At 44.1% G+C, this 24,362-nt stretch overlaps 1 protein-coding gene across 2 annotated transcripts in view; it reads right to left on the reverse strand.

The window, feature by feature from the left end:
* LOC139346530 (matrix metalloproteinase-16-like) overlaps positions 1 to 24,362 on the reverse strand; it is a 67,064-nt gene that overhangs the window by 13,438 nt on the left and 29,264 nt on the right. For both annotated transcript variants that reach the window (XM_070985628.1, XM_070985627.1), the window contains 2 exons: positions 11,273 to 11,434; positions 6,994 to 7,211 (listed from right to left, as the gene is read on the reverse strand). In XM_070985628.1, the coding sequence (XP_070841729.1) occupies positions 6,994 to 7,211; positions 11,273 to 11,434 (380 nt within the window). The remainder of the gene's footprint in view (positions 1 to 6,993; positions 7,212 to 11,272; positions 11,435 to 24,362) is intronic.

A 24,362-nucleotide genomic window follows, 5' to 3' on the forward strand; every position in this document is an offset into this window, starting at 1 on the left:
AGGCTCGAGGCCTGAGATCGCAGTACGTATCAGGAGCTCCTGCCAAAGCTGACTCTTTTTCACAGAGGAAAATGAAAAACTGGCTTTTTTGGCGTGCATGCAGATGTGTGGTCTCTCATGTGCTGAAAGCTACCTCATAGGCTGGAACGAAACGTCTGCAGACCTCATTAACATAACGGCAACTGTTGTTAATACTGAAGCATGACCTTGAATTGCACTCTCACTTCAATATGCACGGGTTCAACTCTTCAGCCTGCAGCTGTTTCTTTTCATTAATGCTCATTCTAATATGGCATCTTACCCGTTTATATGCATGGCAAAGTTCTGTAATCCAATAAATGTCAGCAGAGTGCGATATGCAGGCAGTGGAATAACACATGAAAGCTTGAAGAGGGGCGTTCAACAGGTGAAACATCAAGTGCCGATTGATAATGTTACTACAAGAAATCTGAGAACAACGCTCCTGTACCTCGTATCACTGAAACAACTGGATGACATGCAACCTACCTGCAAGCTACCTTAGCTTAGCTTAAAGACTGTGTGGAAACAGCTAGCCTGGATTAAACAAATGGCATTGAATGAGCCAATTAGTAATATTCATAGGTTCTGGTAGGTGGACTGTGTAACCTTTAGACAGAGGCAGGCTAACTGTTTCCCCATGCATCCTGTCTTTATGCTAAGCTAAGCTAAGCTAAGCTAAGCTATATGTCTCCTAGCTAAAGCTTCATATGAAAAAGCCTGAATATCTAAAATTGATTAACGTAACACTGTACTTAGCTTTTTCCTTTTGCTCTATTGGAATTTTTAAAACTGTTAAAAAATCTAATTGGCGGCATTAATAAGTGACTTTTAATAAGAAAATCTTCCTCTTCCTCCTCTCAGACAGCCTGCTATTGCAGGACTATCCATCTCTTTCCTCGCAGTAACGCAAAGGAGACAGACACTGAGAGGAGTGGACAGCTCACTGCCCACTTGGCCACTGTGTTCTCATTAATGGATGTCGGAATCAAAGCAAGTCTCCGACATCAGCAGCCAAGTGGACAATCCTGAACAGCAAGGCACCCTCCGGAGTCCCAGAATCCCCTGCTCTAAATCTGTCCATATCAAGGAAGCAAGGTCTCTCAGTGAACTTAGAAATAGCAAAGAGGAAGAGGAAGGAGGAGGGATGCACGGGGGTGGCAGCTCCTTTTATTATAGACCGTCTCATGATGAGCGCCGGGCGACAGACTGATGAAGGAAGTGGGGTTTTTTTCCTCCTCTCTCTTATACCTGATTGAACGCAGTGCAGGACGCTCTGACTGCATCTATGCAGCGGCTACAAACTTTTGAGCAGGCAAACCGTGTATCATAATTAAGCACTGTTGAATGAGAGCAGAGGTAAGCTCAATGAATTGACCTTGAAGCATTCAACTATTAATCCCGACAATGGATACAAGCATTCCTAAACCACTAGTATTCTCTTACACGCTCACATCAAGGCTGCATTGAACAGTGGACCTTTAAATGCCTTAAACTGGCTTTAAGTGGCCCTTAATTCTCAGCTTCTTTCTAGAAATAAATCACAAGATGTTTTCTGGCCCTATCTTACACCTGCTGCGAAATCCATTTCCTGCCTTTTAAATAACCGCTCGCCAGGCGCAGGCAGCACCTGGCTTTGAAAGGGAATGAGAGATGACACTGATTGGTTTGATTCATGTTATGCCCAAAACACACCTATGATTAACTAAGAGACTAAACACAACCCCTTTCGCCCTGCGGCTAACTTTGCACCCAGAGCCCTACATGCACTCGTGCCACGCTCTTTAAACCAGGCGCTGTGATTGGTTAACTAGGGCAGTAAGACTAAGTAGCTGAATTCCCCTCTTGTAAAGTATGTCCTTGTGTTGATTTGCCAAATAATTGCTCCATTAAGAAAATATCAAGGCTTTAAGAGAGGTATGTTTGAGGGAATGTTTGGCCTAAAACCCTAAAGCCCTCGCTGGATTTTCTGACTCTACAAACTGACAAGAGGGCACCGAGCCATGAACTCAAATCCAGACGTCTGCTGGGTGACGTCTGGGACTATATGTACATGTTTTACTACGCTTTGAGCCTAACGGGATACGAGCAGACTCTTCCTAACTCGCTGTCTGGTCATTGTCTGACAGTAAGTGATAGGGTCACAGTCCAGTACACTTTTGGTGCAAAGGAAAGAGAAAACCGGCTGCATTGATGCCTGAGAAAAGCACCGCTCGTGCACATGCATGTACATTCAGTTGGATACCATATGCTTTGAGGGTTCATAGAAAGTTGAACCCCAAATGCCTGCAATCGTAAAAGCAGTAGCTGTGTAATTTCACTGAGGCATTTACTGGTGACACTGGATCTACACGACCATACATAATCATCTGTGAACCTTAAAGGACCCTCTGTCACCCCGCTGCGAGAAAAATGATCGACCATAAAACTACCACCTTAACAAGCATGACTCCTAACCCGCCTTTGTAGATTAACGTGCCTCGAATAAATCAGGCACTTCTCAGCTCAGTCGGGACAAATGCTGAGTTTAACACTCAAACACCACTACCTTATTACACCTATTGTACATCCTGTACAACCTTTTACCAGCAACTGTAACATTATCACTGAAGTTAGAGGAGTCGCTCAGCTTGTAAAAGTCACAGTTGTGTAATGTCTTCTGTGGTTCTTAAAGCCGCTGCCCTAAGTTTGAAATAATAACCCCGATGATGTCGGGGTTGTGTAAAAAAAAGGCAAGCGTTACAAATTAGAGTGCGTGTTTCAAAAGAAGTGGATATTTAGGAGGCAGGGGGTCAAATTAAAGACACTATTAGGCTGCATTGTGGAACTTGTCTGATCCGGTTTCCACAAACGCTAAGTTTTGTCTGCGTGCCTTAACTTTACAGAAGTAAATTTATAATTTGTAACTACCTGTTACTGTATTACCTGACACGGATAGTAACAAACCTCCCAGTCTTGCTGATATATGAAATAAAGTTGTCTTCATGACCGCATAAAGTTACATATTGAAGAGGTTTGTTCCTGATGAGCTGCACTACTTGAAAGTGGAGCATTTAAGTCTTTTTAAAAAACCAACCTCTGTCTTTTCAGGGAAAAGAGAGATGACTGCTTTCACCATTTTATAACATTTTTTAAAAAGCCCCGTAAATGCAGGGGCTGGTCCTAATGCACGCCGTTAACTCAACTTCAACTGCAAAAAAGCTCTAAAAGTCTAGCACAGGAAAAAAAAGAACTTTTGATCAAACTTCCTGGCATCCTATTGACTGCAAATATCCATGCAGACTGAGAAAAAAAAGGTTCAATTTACATGTAAATGGCTGTGGAGGCCATCTGCAAATCTGCAGAGTTCAATATACAAGCAAGCAGGAAGAGTCCCATCCAAAGTTTTGACAGAAGTAATCTTCAGAGCTGTGGCATGAATGAGGGCTCCTCTGTAAATGTACAAATGCAACACGCCTTCTCTCCAAAGCCCTCTACTTTACATCGCTGGACCACCTGTGGACCTCAGGGGCTGTGAGACTGCTGAGATCTCTGCTATAATGACTTGGCATCGACTTGACTCGTCTCTTCCAAAACAATCAAGTGGGGATGGTGAGTATAGCCAAGCCATGCAGGCTAAATGGACCCACAGCCTCAAGTAACCAAGCGGACAATCACTGGAATAATGGAAAAAGAAAAGAAAAAGAAGAAATCAGCCTTATAAATGAGAGAAACAAGAGACAAAATCTCAAATAAACCCAAACCAAGACGCGAGCACGAGCTGTAAATCATTCCCGCTCAGCCCAGCCTTCAATCGAATGCATGGACCTTGGCATGCTCTGACGGAGATATATCAAACTGTGGAGTAACACAAACACCTCTAATTATGATTCCAGATAGAGCGTTTTACAGTTGGGCAGCCTCATCCACCAGGAGAAAAGACAGCGCTCACATGATACCTCAGTCTCCTCAGACGAAACTGGCACAGCACTCGGAGTGAGAATCAAGAAATATGAGGACCACCTGCTCCTCCTGCGAAACCCACTTACAGAGTCAATCCTGTGATCCCTTATTGATTTCGCTTTACTAAACACGTTTGATTCACTGGCGCGGACCGCGCAAAACGGTGAGCAAATCATCATGAGTCATAATGTTACTGGTGGTCCTAATGAGGTGAACGCGGTGGATTTACAGCTGCACTTACGTGTTCTGTAACAAATCACCTCTCTGTGGCAGTCCTCCCCCCTCCGCTGCTCTACACCTCTGGAAAAGTTTGAGCTGCTACGACTTCTGAACGCCAACAGGGAGCAACATCCATCACAGCCTTCACAATGATGGAGCGAAAAGCCCCCCCCTCACATCCGATGCCAACTGAACACAAGCGATTACAGGAAATCCTACTTGTTTAATGTCACATGTTTACATTTCTACACAAATCTAAAATCTGTAAGTCACTGCTGCACTACTGAAGACGCACACTGTCAAAGCTCACTGCCCCTTTGCTTTGGGGTTAATTATGCACATTTAATTTATTGTATTAACTGGAAAGCTGGCTGTAATAAGGGGGGAGTTTAAACAAAGAGGAAGCCATGCAGATTATGGGTGCTCCCTGCAGATCGGCCTTTAACGCGTACTTAGAGACTCATTTGGTGCAAAAGGCAAAGCACTTTTACTATAAACTAAGCTAAATTTGGTGCACAAAAGGTTTCTAGAAGCTTTTACTTCATTTGCTGTAATTATACAATGTCTACTAGAAAAGAAAGGCTAGATTCAGGCTTTACTTTCACTATAATCTGTCAGATTTTGGTGGAGGAACAATGCAGAAGAACAAAGAGCGGCCTGACACACGTTTGCAGAGATCCCAGCATCGCTAAAGTGTTAGAATAATAAAACAAAATCCTTACAAATAAACTTCCAGTTATCGCTCCATCAGCTGGTGGGTGTGAAAGGAAGCCTCAGAAAAAGCATTTGACAGATTAGAGGGAAACAGCATCAAAGTGATGTTTGATTAGTTGTGTCAGAGAGGCGCAGAGCGGCGAGCATAAAAATCCGCGCTGAGACAATCTGTTGCAGGGCGGCACAATGAGCGTTGACACTGTGATGGGCGCATGAGCAAAGCTCACATCGCAGGACGCAAGTAATGCAAATGGCCTCAAACACGTCAAACTTTTTTGCTGCCTAATGCAAAAGGAAAACTTACACGGTTCTCATTTTTTAGACTATGTTGCTAGAGAGAGACACATGTTTCTCTATCAGTGGAGGAGACATAGCTTCACCCTCGACATCAGATCCCACTGTAAGGAGTCTGCTTCAGGAGCTTTTCTTGCTTGATTGAATACACGGATTGAAAACTGAATGAAGTTGTGATCCACTTGTTTTTGCACTGTTGGTTTTGCTGATGTGTATTTCATTGCTACTTCCTATTAGCTTGACTGTTCCGTACTGTGTGATGGAGCTATTTCATTTCTGTTTCCTAATGATTATTTGTCAAACATGATGATCGGTCACCTTCTTCATTTAGATGTGTGGAATATTGCAGTGTCAGTTTTTTCCAGTATCAGCCCTACTTTCAATTTCCAATCCACAGAGAGACCAGAGGAGTTTCAGAGCCCAGCAGGCGTGTATCCTTCACATCCTAAACTCATACTAAGGCTGTCTGATTGCTGAATGTCCTTTTTGTCTCCACAGAGCTCTGCAGAAATCCCAAGATCCTCATCACTCCATCAGAGCAGGCTGCTGCCCTGCGAGTAACGGCGATTGTCAGGAGCTACCGCAGACGGCATGCGAAAGAGGCCAGGGCTGTATTTAGACTATTGTAACAAGACGATGTTACTTCCACCTAAAAACAAAGGCAGTGTGAGCTTTGACTCTAATTTAGGTTAAACACCTTCACAGGCAGCAGCTCTGGTCCAAAGATTTACTTGTTCGAGTGAAAAGAAGCCACTCAGAGAGGGGTGGCGGAGAGGACAGAAAGGGTTTTTCCCCCAGCTCCACAAGCCTCTTACTTAACCATTGAATACTATCTATTTATATCCTCAGAAAAATACAGTTTCTCACAGAAAGCATCACAGGCACTCTTTCTCCTTTTCGTAGAGAACACAGGACAGCTTTGTGTTGCCCCAAGGTTTTTCGCTATTCCTTACTGCATGTTGCCATGGTCTTGTGCTCACAAGCTCAGACCAAGGATAAAGATGCATTAAGGGACATGCGTACTTTTTCTCCTGCAGTGGAATGAAAACCAGGCTGAGTTTGTTGGGATAAAGGAGATCTGTGCTGCACTGTGCATGGCATGGTGTTTCTTCTGAGCACAATATCCATTTTGTCCACATTCAATTGACTCTGAGTAACATGGAAGTAGCTCATTTTAGACATAGTAAGTCCTTTAATTATGCAATAAAACACGCAGGAACTGGTTTTAAGATGAGTGAGGAGAGTCCGCCGTGCTGTGACCACAGTGTTAAACTTTTCTCTCCTCATAATTCAAGCCAACTTTTCTATGAACCTGTAAACTCAGCCAAATAATTTATTTTACATCCAACTGAGCCATTTTTACATTATGCACATACGGAACATGAAGCAGATTAGCGGAAAAGCTCCTACCCTCTGTATATTCAGTTAATCCTTCAGCAAGCGCTCTCCCTCTCTCGCTCTCTTGCAGAGTGTTTTCAAACCTACAGGCCGTTTCCACTCGTCTGAATCGAGGGATCAAGGGAGTTGTTCCTTTGTTGCATCTATCAGCCGATTAAGTTACACGTTAAAGGCCGAAATCTCGTGCAGGAGAGGATTCTCTCCAGGCGTATATTGTTGGTTTGAAAGCATGGTATGAAACTCCCCGTACAACAAGTGTGTTTGTCCTGCAAAGGCTGATTGCCGCGCTCTCGCTCCGCTAAGAGATGTTTGGGGTAAAACAGCTCCAGGGTTCAAAATGACTCCTCAAAACAAACAGAGTGTGAAAACGCCTCAGGTTTGTTTCCATATCAAAGACTCTGCGCTTACCTTGAAGACGAACATCTCTCTCCTCAGTATGGCGAGGGTGTTGAAGCCTCCGTCGCAGATGTTGGGTTTAGCGTTGGGGTGGGACGGTCTATCTCCTGGGGGCAACCTCGGAGGTCGTGTCTGCCTGTCTGGCTTGCGGGGGTCTGACGGAGGATGGGAGCGGGGAGGGGGCGCCGTCGGCAAAGGCTTGGTGGGCTGAGGAATCTTATCAGGAGGCCCTGGAGGAAGTCGGAGAGAAAGATCACAACTGTTGTCATCCAAATATTTGCAGCCAGATTCCATCGTTTTTGACTCCATTTCTGGGGGTGAGTGGTATCATCTGAGCCACACCTTGTCCGAACAACAACAAACTGGGATGTTCTGAGTAACAAATAAGTGTAAACACCTTGCAATAAATGCACACAGAATCATATTAAATGTGCATCTGAGTTATTCATTTTGCCACTGCATGCAAATGTCTTGATGGAGTAGTCTTGGCAATTATTTGCTTATATGCTGAGAGATGGTGTGACGACTGATAGCACGTAGCATGCTAAATATGAAGCTACAGCCAGCAGACAAGACAGTGGTATTGATCTTCTCAAAGAAATAATTGCTATAATGGCCCAAAAATGAGCGGGAAAACTAGTTTGTATGAGCGAGCCTTTGAGAAATCTAAGGATGTAAAAATGCTCACAGATTTAGTGTGAATTTCTTTAATTATCACTGGGCTGATTACAGCCCAGCAGCCACCTGAGCTTGAAGGAGAGCTAAACGATTAACTTTTCACGTGTAACTAGAAGCACAGAGCAAAGGAGGAGGTGAGAAGTGAAGGGGAAATTTAGCAGCACATGTGGAGAAGATAGAAAAACAAGATGAGGGCAACAGTGCCAGGTGTAGAGATTCAGCTCAGCAAAGCAGAATATGATCTGTTAAAATGAATAAAACAGACAATAGAATGCATAAGGAAAAAAACACATACACTGTAGAGATAGAAACAAATGCAAATGCAGGTCCAGGCGTGCTTCTGTGTCACTTCATATTCATGATTTGCATGAGAGAGAGAGACACACAGAGGAAAAACAGAGGAGGAGTGCAGAGGTGTGTGGGTCGTATGTATGAATAATTGAGCACATGACGACGCTGAATGACACGCTGTGTAAATGTGGGAATGAGGATATATTAGTTGCCAGGTGTTGACTGGGGCAAACAGATGCAGGAATAGATTCCTGCAATATGAAAGATGCAAATGTGACAAGCAACACCCCCCCCAAAGAGACGCACACACTTCCCACACCAATTCACAAAAAGTATCACTGTGTAATGGAGGCATATATAAATAATGACCTTGAAAGTGACTGCAAACATTCTGGAGTTATTCATGAATCGTTCAATGACTCGACAAAAGGTTTAAAAGTCAGAACGAAGAGAGGATTAGAGTAGTGAATGAGCAGCCGATCATTTAACTGAAGGAGTCCAATCTATAGTGAGCCATTAGACAAAGAAATAAAGAAGATAAACCGCGAAACTAGTTGACACACTAGCTGATCGGAGGATTAAGAGGGAGCACTTCTCTGCTCGACATCTCCCAGACTGCAGAACTGATCGGCGGTCTGCACGAGAGATTCCATTCACCGACTGAATTAAATCCCCTGAAATACATCCCAGATTAGCGGAGCCAAAGCACTCTGCAGTTATGTAAGCGCCGGGAAGACTCGCAGTCAGATGGACATGCAGACAAACATGCAAATGCATACACTCACAATAACAGTGCGGGGAACTATATTAAACATGGCTTTTGGCAGATTTGGGGTATTTCAGTCTAATTTGAAATTTAGATACTATTTTTGTTCCCAATCATTCGGAGGTCTTCAGGTGGTTCCACGCGTTAGACCTGTGGTCCCCCATGTGCCATTGAGGCCCAGCCAATCCCCACAGCAGCTCGTTTCACTGATTACTACACTTTAAACCAAAGAACAAGAATCTCATCGAGGGACTCAGCCGGTGTGGTGATTGGACAGAGGAAATCTGCATACTCCTGGGCCTTCTTTGGGCATGGATGGAAACCAATAGTCTCCGCTGAGAACAAAGGTGTCTGAAGAGCCTGTCTGAGTGCCCTTAATGGGCTAATCCAGCCATTTAGTACAGATCTTCAGTGAAGCCGGGGGGCTCACAAAAGTTGCAGTAAAGAAAAAATCTGATTCAACACAACGTGGACTGAGATATCCTGACTTTTAATCCCTAGTGTGTTCAAGATCCTACAATTCCCATGATGCAACACATTTGTTAGACCCTCTGACTCACACTCAGACACATTTCTAAATTAGCTTTCGTGTGCTATTAGACGATGCAGTGTAAATGCCAAATTACGAGTTACACCACATTTTATATACCGAGGTGCTGAGAGGAAGTTCAGTGTAACTGTGATATTTGGAGTGCTGTTCTTTTTTTTCTCTTCCATGTTAGCTGCACTATCAGATACAGTAATATGAGGGCTTTTGGTTCCTCTGCTGCATGTGCAAACAGGACGTCAGCTGTTCCCTTTGAGAGAGTGGGAAGCCATTATGTTCAGAGCTCAGTCAGAAAACATTGATCTGTCCATGAGAATCTTAAAAAGCATGGCAGTAATTCCACTTTTATGTTTGTGTATGCATGATATCTGTCTATTACTACTTGCAGGCGGCCAAAACATTTCATTAGTTGTTAACCCATGAAAGTTGAATCTGTTAATTACTCAAAGACTGTGAGATTGTACACAGGAATAGAAATGACATGAGGAATAAAGAGAACTTGCAGACATTTCCTCCCTACTCTACTCTGACCTCAGCGCTATGCTAAGGAGCAGAAACAGTAGCTAGATGTCCAAAACTACAACAGTGAATCGATCCTCAACATCAAGCTCATCCTACCCCTGTCAGACCTTTTCTTCCCACAATCCACTGTGTGATCCTGCCTGGCTCCCACTGACTGCAAATCAAAGTCCTCAATTCAACAGCTCCTTTCCCATTTCCAGCCCTGAACCCCTTCTCTGTGTAACTCTCTCCCCATAATTCTCTTCACATCTCTCTATACCTCTCTACCTTATGGAACTCATTCATTTTTCTTCCCTATTCATTCATCTAAAGCGTGCAGCTCTCCCACCTTTGTCCCCGTTTAGCCTCCTCATCTAGCATCGCGGTTGCCGTGAGGAAGAAAAGGAGGCCAACCACTGCTGGAAAATAAAATGAGACTAAGAGAGGAGCTGCCATCACTTGTCCTGCCCTTCAACTCCTGGTACAACAGGGAGGAGAAGGGAGGGGCGGCAGCGAAGAGGAGTTAAACACGAGAGGGATGAGGAGAGATTTGATCGCTTGCCCAGGTCTGTCACTCCCAGAGGGATGTGCCCTGGCCATGTTAGCAGATGGCAGGTTCTTTTGTGTGTGAGTGTGTGTGTGTGTGTGTGTGTGTATGCAGCCATTCATGTGACAGACCAGAGTCACTGCAGCTGAGTGTGACTGGTTTACAGCCTCGCCAGCTGTAAGGGATAATACCGCCACTTCCTACCAACTTGTTTCTTGCTTTAAATGTCAACCTGAGTTTGAGACGACTTTCAAATAAATGGAAAAATCAATTTAAGATACAAGTCAGACCACATGTCTTGACTGAGGTCTCAGGCAGATCTACCCTGATGTACTGCTAATTCAGCTCCGAGAGTGGAAAAATGACGACTGCACTGATGCTTACATAAATCTCTTAGCGTCAAATTGAATTTCACACTTCTGATACACCCACCCCTGAGCTACATCAGCTTTATGAGTAGACAAAGCACTGCGATCGGCAACAGTCAGCTCAAAATGTGTGTCAATGAGGGATGTGTAGGCGCTCTGATGATGAAGCTCTCGCCTCCTACAATCTTAAATTTAGGTCTTAGATCTGTGCTTTATCTGGTTATCAAACTTGTGCTACAACTGGGTTAGAATAACAGAGAATAGACACTAGCCCAGTTATGATTTATGCCTGATTTCTGACCCAGTATTAGCTGTGTTGCACCATCGACCTTTGATTGGCTTCACCAACTGATCCCCAAGTGGCTATGAGAGGAAAGTCAATGGTGCAAATTTTGAGTCCAGTTAACGATTAAGCTAACTTGCTGCTCAGTTAGCTTTTCAGCAAGTTAGCTAGTTCAGAAAATGACTGCACTTGAATGTTTGCCACGCGGCAGTTTCGCAGCGGTTAGCTTGCCAGCTACAGTAGATCTCCAACTAGCCCTGCAAATAGTGATGTCACCAGGTTTCAACGCCTTATCTCAGGGGGGTCTTACCATAAATCTTCTGGATGCCCAGCAGGTCGTCCATGGGCAGTTTAAAGTTGTCCGTGTCCATATACTGGTAGAAAGGAGCCATGATGGCCGTGGGATCATTGGAGTGCTCGAGGCCCAGCGCGTGGCCGAGCTCGTGGACCGCTACCAGGAACAAATCGTTACCTAGAGACAAAGAAAAGGGGGGAGAGAGAAAAGAAGAGAGCAGTCTGTCATTGCTGTGTTCAACAGTAAAATGTGTTTGCAGCATTTTGTATCTCTCACGAGCTGCACCTGCTCCGGTTGGCAGCGCGAGTGTTGCTCCTTCAAAATAAAGCCAAGCTGTGCAAGTTTTGTGCTGGCTGACTTAAAGCCTTTAAGTTTCAGGTTAGTTCGTGGTCAGACAACGAAACAGTTCACGCACGGTCCTCGCAACAATATACATCCAAACATATGTCAATGTGTGTACATGAGCAGAGATAATCCACTACTTATGCACCTAATGAGGGGATTATGTAGCGAACAACCATTGATTGGACATGTTACACAGAAACACAGGCGAGTACACATACATATTAACACACACACTCGCCCTCACAGAGAACAGAAAACCCTGCGCTCTGTAATTAGTCTCGAGCTGCGGTAAGCCGATGACTACACTGGGTTGACCTTCTGACTCAGGAACCCTCTGTGGCTGACAGCCAAGCCCCAGCCCATTCCCAACTGTATTAGATCTGGATGTTTGGGATTTAAAGCTGCTCCTCCGTGCCCCGTTCAAGCTCCTCAACTTGCGTCACTGGCATAAAAAACAACAACAAAAGCCACCCCTCCTCAACCTCCTCGCTGATCAGTCACCAAGATGTCACATCAGACCCATGGAGAAACTCATCATCATTGTTGAGAAACTCGTGGATATACAATTATGGTTAGACTGCTATGCCTTTTGTATAATTTATTATCGCACACTGGCTGTCTGTGGAAAGCTATTAACCTGATTTCAAAGAGACATCTCATGCCATCATTACTTCACTTCAAAGGAAGGCTTTTTATTCCCTATCACGAATAAAATCTTAGGACAAACGTCAGATGTGTTGGCATTTAAAAATTTAAAACACTAAATATTGGGCTTTCTGAATGGGAGTTTGGTTTGCGTTGGTCAAATGTTTTGCATCTAAATTTCTTGGCTTCAAGGTTGACCCTCTGATGCTCACACCCACGGGCAAATCTCTCTTCAGTTTTACATTCTCCTCCCTTTCGTTTCACGCAGAGAGAGTCGACAGAAACACAAAAGAGCATCACTTATTCATCGCAGCTCCTCCTAAAGCGAGGCACTTATCTGCCGCAAATCTGTCACATGAATAACGCATCAGCAGATACAGACGGTGATTCAGATCACTCCTTAGCAGGTACAGTACAATGCTTAAGAATTTACGGACCGGACCACCACAGAGAAAAGGCTTAATTGGAACCTCACGGAGGATATTTGACTGTATAAATGTCAGTGAGTCTTTACAGGGTTGATGTAAAGCTTTCCGCTGCATGGGTGTAAAAGGACAGGCAGGCTGCATTAACGCCCAGGGTTTTGCTGAAAAAGCTCTTGTGTTCAGCCAAATTCTTCCAATGAAAATAGATGGCTTGTAAAAGTTGGAGAAGTCTGGAAAGTGAGGCAAAATTTATGCAAGCTTGTAATATTGAACAAGTGTCTGGAGATAGAGTTTATGGCAAATAAAGAGAAGGGAGAAACGGCTCAGCGGTTTAGGAATCACTTGGTGGAAACGGGGTCACACTCCTCTGCAGCTGAACACCCTTCTTTGGGCCATCGCCTATCATGGCAACGGGAGCAGAGGAGTAAAATTGCTCAATGAGGCAGTTTTAAACAGTGAAATATCATTGCCAGCTTAATTGTGGTACAGAAGTGAGAGCAATTATTGTACACAATTGTGGAAAGTGGTCGTTTTCGCCGCCTTCTTTCTGGTGGACGTATTGTTAGTGCAAAGGATTGTCGACCAGTCAGCTGCAGAGGCATTTCCTGAAAAATGTCTGCCTGGTGAGTGCACAGGTGCTGATTGGCATTAGTTTTGATCATGAGACTCACTGACCTTAATGTGATGACACACATGTAATGGGTGAATGGAGCTTTAAACACAGTATATAACTGATAAACTACGCATGCAGCCATAATGAACTTATTTGCACCAAAGTCTCCGAAAGTGAGCATTTTGAGATTTCCTGTTATACTGAAATTACAATGGGACTATTTGGCCCACCATAGATTAAATGTGTATATATATATATATAAGACTAGAAATATATGTGTGAGTCACACATGAGAAAAAGAATAGCACCTACACATCTACAAAAACATTACAGAGTGCTTGCAAAACATTTCTTTAAATCATGTCATACAGTGCAAAGCACAAGTATTGCATTTATTTTTGTAAACTGATCTCATTGTGCTTTGAAAATCCACAATATGTAATATTAAAATGCATTGAGGTCTTCATTTACGGCCAAATGCAATAGAAGTACAGCAGAGCTGTAGCAGTGCTGAAATCCTGATGTGACAGATGCTCTGATTTCATCAGCCGAATGAGTAAATTGAAGGACTGTCTGTCTTTTTCCATCTTCGTCTTGGTCCTTCCCTCGCTCTTGAGTCGGTCTTTCTGCTTCCTGGGGCCATTTGAGGTCAGCGTTGTCACTCTGTGTCGCCTGCTCATGTAAGTCACGCTGTGGTAGACAGGGACATCCTGTTGGCCCCGAGGCCACAAACAAAGCCGAGGCAGTGTGTACTGCCTGGCTAATTATCAGCTGGAAGGTACACAGAGCCTACACAGGGGACGGCCGAGTGAGGAAAGTGACGGGGGAGGGTATGAGGCAGAGAGCGAAGAATGGAAGAGACAAAGAGGTAACGCGAGGTGATAGTGTGCAAGAAAGAGAAAAGCAGCAAGGTGAGGGCGAGACATGAAGGTAAGGGAGGGAGGAAGAGATGAGCGGGAGACACAGATACGAAGATAAATACAGAGATAAAAAAAGGTGAGGTAAGCTGAGGAGAAAGGGCGTGTGGAGTGATAGCTGCACGAGGAGAGTGGAAAAAAACAACAGGATGATAAAGGGGGGGGGGGGGGGGCTGAGGCAAGGAAAATGATAAGGCTCGCAACTACTCGTTATCTTGTAAGATGTTCCAATGTTCCAGCGATCACAAAAGATGGAGATGATGAATTGTACAGCGGTAACCTTTGACCTTGGCATTTGTAACATCACCCTCCTGTCAGAGGCTGTATCTCAGGCCCGAGCACAAAACATAAAGCGAGCGGGCTTCAGCGGCAGGATACAGTTGAGCAAAACAATGTCAGTTTATGACAAAGCTCTGCAGGGCTCGTGTGATAACCCACTGAGGGCAGCAGTCTTTTTGTTTGTTTGCGGGAGAAGAAGAAGAAGAAGAAGAAGAGAAAATGAATCCTGTATTTTAACCACACTGTGATTGATCACTCTCGCCTGTGACATCCACCAGTTCGGCCGAGGATTTAGCATAAAATATCTCATCCCGTCCCATATTTAAAGGATTAAATCTACATTTTGAGTAAGCAAGCACAAAATTCCAGCACGGTAAAATCATTTCTTCATTTTTTTTCCATGTTAAGTGGGCAATGATCACAGTGGCAGCCCGCGGCAGCAGTAGTCTTGTCGACACTCTGCTCAGGATAGGTCAAGGTTGCTGCTAATGAGATAGTGTAGCTGAGAAGGGGGTGGGGGTGGGGGGTGGGGGGAGGGAAAAAAAAAGCAAAACAGAAAAATAAAGGGAGAGAAGATGGAGTGGAAGAGGTGGAGGAGGCGAGCCACCGGAGATTTATGATCAGACGTGCCTCTCTCGGCGTCTCTCCCCACAGGGTTGCAGTAAAGTAAACAGGGGTTGTGATTAGGAACCAGAAACCTCTACCTGGCCCTTTCTCCATAATTTACCGGCTCCCTGCACATGCCACTGCTGCTACAGCCCATCTGCTGGCTGGGGGCACACGTGACACGGCAATACCGGGTCTCAGACATAAACACAGAGCTAAACACATTCTGGCCCACAAATCAGATATGGGGCCCTGGACACCGCTACTCAATTGCAGTAATAGCTCAGGTTGTCAGCGCAGGTCTCCCAGGGACTGTAAGCCTCTCTGCTTCCTGCTGTTTAACGAAGCGCCCGTGGTTCACTCTACGCATGACGTTCGGTGTCAGCAGCAGACATGGGTGACCAGAAGGCTGTCCACTTCCCAGAGCTTTCCGATGTTCATCTTCTTTTTTTTTGACAAATCACCAGCTCTATCGAGGGACCAATTTTTTCTCTCCAGTCAGGAAGGATTTTGAAAACACAACAAGCCCTTGGGATGTTAACGCCATATCAACATCTTGAACCAGCTAAAGCCTGCAAACAAAGCCATAAGAACCCTCACTCCTCCAATTGTACAGACAAGGATGCCCAGCAGAGACCGACAATTTCTAACACTTCCGCCCTTTATTTGGAAAACACAGCTCTGACTGTTACTACTGTTATCTCGTCGCTGTTGTTTTGCCGTCCGAGTCTCAGCAAACATAAGCACTCTCTTTGTCCCAGAGGACCTCAAATGTTTCCCATTGTTCGGCTCCCACAACTCCCCGAGCGGCTGACGCTGCGCTTTCAGGAATGGGCTCGGAAAAAATTGACGAAGCAGAGCAGCACGGTGAGGCAAACGCAAAAAGGTGTTAAATGCAATTTCAGGAACATTCCTGAGAATGCTATTAACACCTTTTGGGGGTGTAGGGCAGGGGTCCCTCACCTGTTTCGTCTGGTATTCCCCCACAGCCCTGATGGATGAATTTGAGTACCCCATTATGGTCCAAACATGTTCATTTGAACTGATTTCAAACTGGATGGTATTTAATACAATTCTGATAATGTCACACTGAATTTGACTTTTGACCTTCTGGATATAAAACTCCATCACTTCTTCATGTCATCCTATGAGACATTTGGGTGAAGTTTTCACATAAAGTGCATAAATTCTGGAGTTATGGCTAAAAAAAAAATCACAGTGACCTTTGACCTCCAAATCCCAATCAGCTGATCCTTAAGTCTTAGTTCTTTAAATATGAAGAAATTCCCTGCAGAGATATCGCATTCATAAGAATAAGATGGACGGACAACCTGAATAACTTAATGCCTCCGATCACAGCTGTCACTGAGGTATACAAATCATCTTATTCTACAGTAGCATCAGTAAAAGTCAAAGCACTCAACCTTAGTCACACTGAACAGAAGGGACCAGCTTTAGTCCAGGAGTTGGCATTGGTTTTTAAGAAGCTAAAATGTGAAGTAAGCTGCTGATGCTGCTGTTAGATATTTTACTGTCCCTGACGCTGATGGAGAGCAGGAAAAGGAAAAGGAAGGAGATCAGCTGTTATCCACCAGCCGAGGTGAAGTTCACAGCACTGACAGTGGATGTTTCTCTGAGCCGGTACGTCGTCAGAAATCAGCAACAACCTTGACCCCGAAGGAAGCAGGAGATATGTGAAGAGTCCAGAGAGGCAGCACAGACAGCGAAACGGAGTGTGAGTCAATGAGAGCACTGGCCGCCCAGGACTGCTGTGCTTTGCTGTACTGACAAGCTGCCAGAGGATCTCAGCCCAGTGGTTCAGTGCCTGGCTCAGAGGGCCCCGGGCTCGCAGAGCTCTGCTGGCTGTCAAACCAGAACTGTGTGCCTGCCTTGACAGAGTGACCATTGTGAAGAATGCAGCCAAAGTACAATGGTGCATTCTGCCTGCTTCACTTTCACACTCTCTCTGCTTCCAACATGCCCTCACAGGACAGAACAGAAACCCACAGTGAGCCACACGGTGCATTTCACCGAAGCAAACCACGGCAGCAGCCCACACCTCTGCTCACCTGGAGCCACAAGGCGATCAGGATAATAATAAAATATTATGCTCAAACATAGTGTGACAAATAGAATAAAGTCACGCAGTCAACAAACAGACTGTTAATGTCTGTTTTGCAGCAATGTCTCAGGTTTGTTTATGTTAGCTTACAGAACCATAACGTGAGCTGAGTGCATTTAATTAAGCAACAGTATTTGTCACTGCGTGGTGCTTAGAAGTTTGAGTTCACATTCGAATGAGGACAAATGTTTTATTTTATCCTGAATTTCTTATGTTTTCTGATGCTATGAAAATGTTTTCTGTATCACTAAGATTTGGATCACAGCTTCTACTTCTTATTCATTCTATTGGACGTTTCATTTCCCACGTTTACATGCAAGTCCAGGGTTTTCAAAGGACAGTTTTAACGTTCAAGTCCATACGTGATGGATATGCATTTAAAGACTCATATTTGTGCTGTGTGCAGCTTTCAGGGGCTCTATTCGTTTTGGTCTAATTCGTTTTTTTTTTCTCATGGCGTGAGACTGATGAGGACGAACAGCTGAATGCAGCGCTTTACTACATTAAGTATTTCATTTACAAGTGTTAGATGCAGTATAGCAACGATGCTGCTGAAATAAAACTCAAAAAGACTGATGTGTGACGTGCACTGCTTTTGGAAATACGACTCATTGTACAGAGTCCAATTGTATTATTCAACGGTCTGGTGTTAAGAAAAGCACACCAAAATCCCAATATTGACTCGCAGCACTTAACAATGGCAATATCACTTCACACTATTTCTAATGGTGTTACCATTTTCTTTTGCTGTTTCTTATTGGAATATGTTTGATTTTTGAGAAATACCACAATGACCAGTGGAAACTTGGACGAATCCACTGTTAGCGTGGTTGCTAACCCTGGCAGTCAAAGTGCCACGCATTACCCGCTGAGCTCCACCATCCTATAGAGGAGAACAGTGTGTTGTTCCACTTCCTCCCTCCCCACGTCTCCTATCCTTTCACTCTTGTTTGCCCTCTCTCTCTCTGTTCCCTTCGCTCTAGGCTGTTGACATTGGTTGAGCAACCCTTGTGCTGTTGAATCTATTACACTTAATTCTCACACGCTTGTCAGAGAACAAAACCCCCAGCTGATGGGAGCAACATATGTACACTGGAGTAATTATTTATTTACAGAGAGTGCTACAGCCTGAAATTCTGTGTGTGGAACGTTGCCAGGGATCCAAATATTGGCCGTTTCAGTGGACTCGAGGTAAATAAACCAGCAGAAAGGAGGAAAAAACTGCTGCCAAGGAAAGGACATCCTTTATTCCTGTCATGTTTATCTCTGCGCAGCACCTGTGAGCGAGACAGGGATGTATGTACGTTTTCATTGTGATCATTAATCATTAATAATGCATTTGCCAGCAATAGTGGCGCTCACGTGTGCGTTTCACAAGCTCACGTACACACGGCTGCAGCTGTGTCTACAGGGCACAGTGAACGCCGATGTTACTTTGCCCCAAGAATGCTGGAGCAAACTCTGTAAAGCTCAGCTCGTACCAGCGAAGCTCCAAACCGGAAAATAGCACAGATCTTATAAACGTTTTCCTCTTTTAACGTGGTGTAGGTAAACATACTTTGTACAGGATCACTTTGGATCCTCTTGAGCTCTACGATAAGTTCAGCAAACAAGTGATGACCCACCAACCGCCCAATAACCCTCAGCCTTTACAAACGTCCACATTTTTTCTATCTTCTTGTTGGGAAAAAGAAAAGGTTCGCTGCTTTTCCAAAACTGACGCTTCTCCTGTTGCTTCTAACCGCAGAGTTGACGTTGAAGCAGCAGTTGAAATACGACCGGCAGAATACGTAAAAATAGCATTTAAATTGGAGGCGCCGAAAGAAGTTTCAGTCTGTTTCAACTGTTTCCAGTGCTTCCACTTCATCAACTGACATTTCAACTGCTTTCATATTTTACTCTTCGGCTCCCTTCATCTCTTACTCTTCACTTGACAGTTCAGCGGCTTTCAGCTGTTGTGCATCAAATGATGTGTTAACTGCATTCATGTCTTTAACTGCTGCGTCTCCTTTCAATGCTCGCACCTCCACTGACACTTCAAACCCTTTCAGGTTTTTTTCTATCTTGTGAAGTAAAAGAAAGCCCTTTTAAACAGCTTTTATGACTACATCAACGGGAGCATCATTATGCGAGACTTTCTTACATAATACAGAACTACAAATCTGATATTCCCAGACAAATGTTGCCTTTGTGGATGTGTCACAGAGCTTCTCGCCTGAGGACATGGAGGTTATAAATGACAGTCTGGGCTTGCAGAAACCCACATTTCCTTTAGTGATCCAAATAGTAACAAAGGGTGAGATTTCTCATTGAAGCATGAGCTTCAGTGGGTCACCGTTGTACTAAATCCTCCTTGAAGATTTGCTTAGGACGTGTAGCATTGATAACAACATGGCTGCTTCATCTCTTCAATGTAAAACAAGGCACGTCACACACCACTAACGACACCGAGTGATGTTCCCTGAACTGTGATAATGTCTGCGTGTTCTCGGGGGGGACAGACCCTAGGCAGAGCTGTTTACACTTTTTGTTTCCTAAGCATTATGGGTACGAGGTTATGAGAGCATCTGACTGACCAGTGGGAGGGCAAGTCTCCCCAGGTGCGTGATTTGTGCGCGTGCTTCTGAGAGTGTGTGTGTGTTTATTCATGTGGGGGGGCGGAAGAAAGTACTGCCGCCCACGTGGAAGTTGATGCTGCTGTCAGTAGGCGGCTGTCTATTTCTAGTGGCGGCCCGGGGTGGGAGGGTGGCGGTGTATGGTGATATCTCTGCTTTCTTTCTCCTGATCTTACTTTCTTGAGAAAGTGTGAAAGCAATGATTTAAATCTTTTTCAAACGGGGGATTCAGACTTGGAAATGAACTTAAACTGGCTTATTTTTACACACAATAAAGATGGTATTAAAGGTGCTCGATCCAGCAAATTCAAATGTGCATTCATAACATTGTAAGTCTAACAAAGAAGATATCTGCGGTATTCTTACAGCAGCTAGCCTCATATAAAATTGCACATAGTTTCACTTCATTTGCATTTTCACTCCAAAGACCACAGTCCTCAGCGTATCTTTGATGGATGTTAAATTGTAGTTTCTTTTTAAAGGTTGGCAGCATTTTTCCAGGCCCTCAATAGCATCTGCACTCATCCTGTCAGGCCCTGTACAACCTCCACCAATCACAGGTTAGGACAGCCTTTGTGCTGCCTGAGAGATGAAGCCCAGGGCAACAAAATCCTCATAGCTCACTCTCTGCTGCTCCTCGAACACACTGCATGCTATGTATAACCATATCTCACAGATACCCAGCATGCTTTATGCTCTACAACATATGTCTCTGCATTGTGCCATGCAGCGATGCATCGAATCATGTTTCTAGACTGGATCCCGCAGTATCCTCTGATCTATTACATTGCACTGTATCATATCACAGCATTACATCATGTAATGTCGACCGTCATACTGCATCCTTGAGATAAACTACCTACAAGGTAGAGAATTCTTCCAGCACCCTTAAAATGTTTTGTGTGTGTATTTTTGTAGCTTTCAGTGCTGTTTTACTGCCAGTGTCCTCCCACAAACTCTTCTACTTACAGTAACCCAACCATCAATACTGTTCCTACTGCCTGCTCAACTGTAGCCATGCTGGACGTCCTCAGGACCCACACAGACACATGCTTCCTGTAAAAGATAAAGATCTGCTCCCACGGTAAGAAAAAGCATCTGACCCTCTCCATTTGTTTTCTCCCAGAGATAGAGAGAGGCAGCTGGAGAACAGGGGAGACAGAGGGACAAAGAGACAGAAGGACATAGAAAAAGATTAACGATCTTTAGAGAAAGAAAGAAGGTTTTCTGAGAAGTTGAACAACCTTGAAAGAATGAGGAATTGTTTCACTTCTCTGTGTTCCCCTTTTAACTGAGCAAGAGCTGAGAGACAAAGAGAAAAGATTTTAGATCAGTTTTTATCTTTAGCAATTATTTTAATCAGTGGCTTTGTGACATTATAAAAAGAATTTTAAATATTTTGTCAAATTTTAGACAAAGTAGGCAAATTTGGCTTTATGCAGATGACACTCTTCTTTTTGCTAAACGATAATAAGATAATAAGACCTTCTTACATATTACTGCCAGACTTAAACTCAGGCAGAACTCATTTTCTAAAAATATCTATGTTTAAAGGGAAATGGCAGAGAATTTCATACCGCTGGGAATCAAATAGGTTAGGGTTAGTAATCTTATCGCGTTGGATGGGAGATTTCTAATGATATCGACTGCAAACATTCAATTTGGCATTTCAACTCACTGTCATTCAGCATTTGAAAAACATTTCCCCTATCTCTTTGTCTTTTTGACATTTTCTCCTCTGCTTTAGAAACTCTTCAGGCTGTTAAAAGTCCTCCTCCCTTCACCTTTGGAGCTCTCTTGACATAACAAGCCTCAGTCAAACACAAGTCACTGAGGAGGCTGTCACCCACAACGTTACATCAAATTAGAAGAAAAACAAAAATTCATCACTTGCAGGGATGGAACGTGAAATCCAAACACTAACTGGAATCACATGCAGCGGCAGACAAACTGACCAAAACACCTGATAAGAAACCTAAAAAAAGACCATGACAATGCACAGACTGAATGGCCATAATTCTCCAGACTCCCCAGACAAAACTAATGTCCAACATTTGGAAATACACACTGTAATTTCAATGTCTGGACAGCAAGAAGAAATGCCTCTTCACCCTGGGTGAATGCAGGCTGTTAAATTTGTTACTGCCTGATGCAAAAAAAGGGCAGCAAGCAGTGGGTTTCTCCAACAGTCACCTGCATGTGAGAATCAGGTTTTTTTTTGCGGTCATTAATATTTGAAGTCTAACAGCACTTTGGAAACAACCCAGTGTCATGCCAACTAAACCCACTGAACTTCATGGAGAAAGTGAGTGTGAGAGTGACAAGAGAGGAATGAAAGAAACAGAGAAACAGGGCGGAAAAGACAGTCCTCTGCTTCCTCCTCATCACCCAGTAGGAGTAGCAACCTAAAAATAAACCTGCAAGGACACCATATGCTCCTCTACTCCTCAACCTCTCTTCCTTTTTCCTCCCATGTACTCGCTCTAACACCTCTGATTTTCACCTTTTTTTTTTCTCTTTCCTTATGTTTTCTCTTTCCTTCCTCGATGCAGGCTTGTCCATGTGACAATGCCAGCACCGCCCGCCGCTAAGAGGCCTAACATTGATCTCCTTTCACTGTCTGCTGGTAAAAACGCCCAAAATGACGACCGCTTTGTGTGTACAATCAAGTTACAGGATTGAACGTCAATGATGAACCATTCTGCCAATGGAGGCCAGGGAGCCAAGCTTTCTCCTGCCACCATCAATCAATCAGCTGATCAATGACAAGCCCATACGGATATCCCCTCCCTTAGCCAATCATCATTCTGTTACTGAGTGCCCCACCGCCAAGCCCCCGTTATCTAATCCCAATACCGGGAAACATAAGTCTTTGGCATATTTTTCCTCCTTGTTTTTCTAACCTCTTTGGCTCATTTTTGGGGCAACGGTGAAGAAAATAATAAAGCCCTGGAATCTCTCATTTCCTGTGTGTAGGTCCAGCGCGCATGCTGTGTTATGTTACATAGTTTTCACTTACACTACCAGAAGCTGGAGGTCCTCAAAGGCATACCAGGCCTTGTAAGTCACCCTCGGGTGAGACTGGGTGTTTGTGTACGCTCATGGTATGCAGTGGTGGCAATAAAACCTTTTTTTTGTTTTGTTTTTGTTCTGTGTCGAGTTTTGTTGTTTTTTGTTTTTTTTGTAAAATCCAATCAGCCTCCGTGTGACTGAAAGCATAATGGAATCCGTCTTATCTATTCCAACGTGAATCGCTTTGATTTCTGACAAAGGAAAACATGGCGCCCTCAGCCCACAAGATGACCTTGTGATAAAGCACGGATGAGCGTCTGCCTGTTCACCCTTTTTGCTGCGCAGAAATTGAAAACTGTCGAGCAAAAAAAAAAAAAAAAAAAAGGCGCCCTCTGCAAATGTGCTCCCTTTCAAAAGTGGTTGTGGCACGTTGAGCTCTGATGAAAAGAAACTAATCATCTCGATCTCCAGCTCCAGTTTTATTTCCATCCCCATCCTGTGCTCACACTAAATCCCTCCGCAATCCTCCCCTCTCTGCATCCCCATGTTTCATCCAAACATATTTCATCATCTTCTTCTTGCATTATTTTCCTGTCCAACATCTGCCCTTCCCCATCACAACCTATTATGTCTTTAGTTCATTCTCCCATGCATCCATCTATCCCTCCATCTATTGATCCCTCACCGTCTCTAAAGCCAGGCAGTCTAGGAATGTAGGGCAGCTGTAGGAGCTCCAGGACCACTTCTCTCTGATTTTGCCCCCCAGGGATGCTGCACTCTCAATGAGGATACTGGCTGATGGTCTACCTCTGCACAATCCTTCCCTGTTGTCTTTTAGCCATCATGCATCATCCTCGCTAGCAGCTATCATTGTGCAGTCCTTAACATAATGTGTGAATGCCCACAGAGAAAGATAAAATGAGACAGCAAGAGCAAGAGCACGCCAGTCACACAGTTTTTTCTTCATATTTGACTTTGTGCATCTTAGACAGCTCAAAAGGGAAAGAGAAAAAGGACATACTGAGAAAGAAAGACGTGTAAGGATACACAAGTCTAACACTTCAAAAATCACCTGGAACGTTGCATAATTTCGTAAAATCAACAAGGATGTTGATCTTTCTTGTACACAACCGCTACAAGAATGTATGTACATGTCAAGTGCAACTGGCAGATTGTAGATACCCAGCTCACTCTTTCTGTCAATGTGTTCCGCTTGGCCAACAAGACCAATCTGATATGAACAGATTACGGCAGCATAAAACCCACAAACAACTTCCTCAAGCAAAAAGTGGTTCTCTAATCCACTGCTGTTCATTGAAATATTGCTTAAACAAATCCAATCCCTCGACTGTGAGCCCCGTTGTTTTAAAGCAGCACCAAAGGCTGATACACACACTTTGTAGTGAACAAGAGTGAGGAGTGGCGGGGTGGGAGTGGAAATGGGTAAATCCGTCAGTTAGTCTTCATAAAAAAGGATTTTTCCAAACCTCTGTGTCAAACCCTCTTCCCTCTATGCTGCTCTGAAC

This window comes from Chaetodon trifascialis, chromosome 18, assembly GCF_039877785.1.
Source record: "Chaetodon trifascialis isolate fChaTrf1 chromosome 18, fChaTrf1.hap1, whole genome shotgun sequence".
NCBI classification, from domain to species: Eukaryota; Metazoa; Chordata; class Actinopteri; order Chaetodontiformes; family Chaetodontidae; genus Chaetodon; species Chaetodon trifascialis.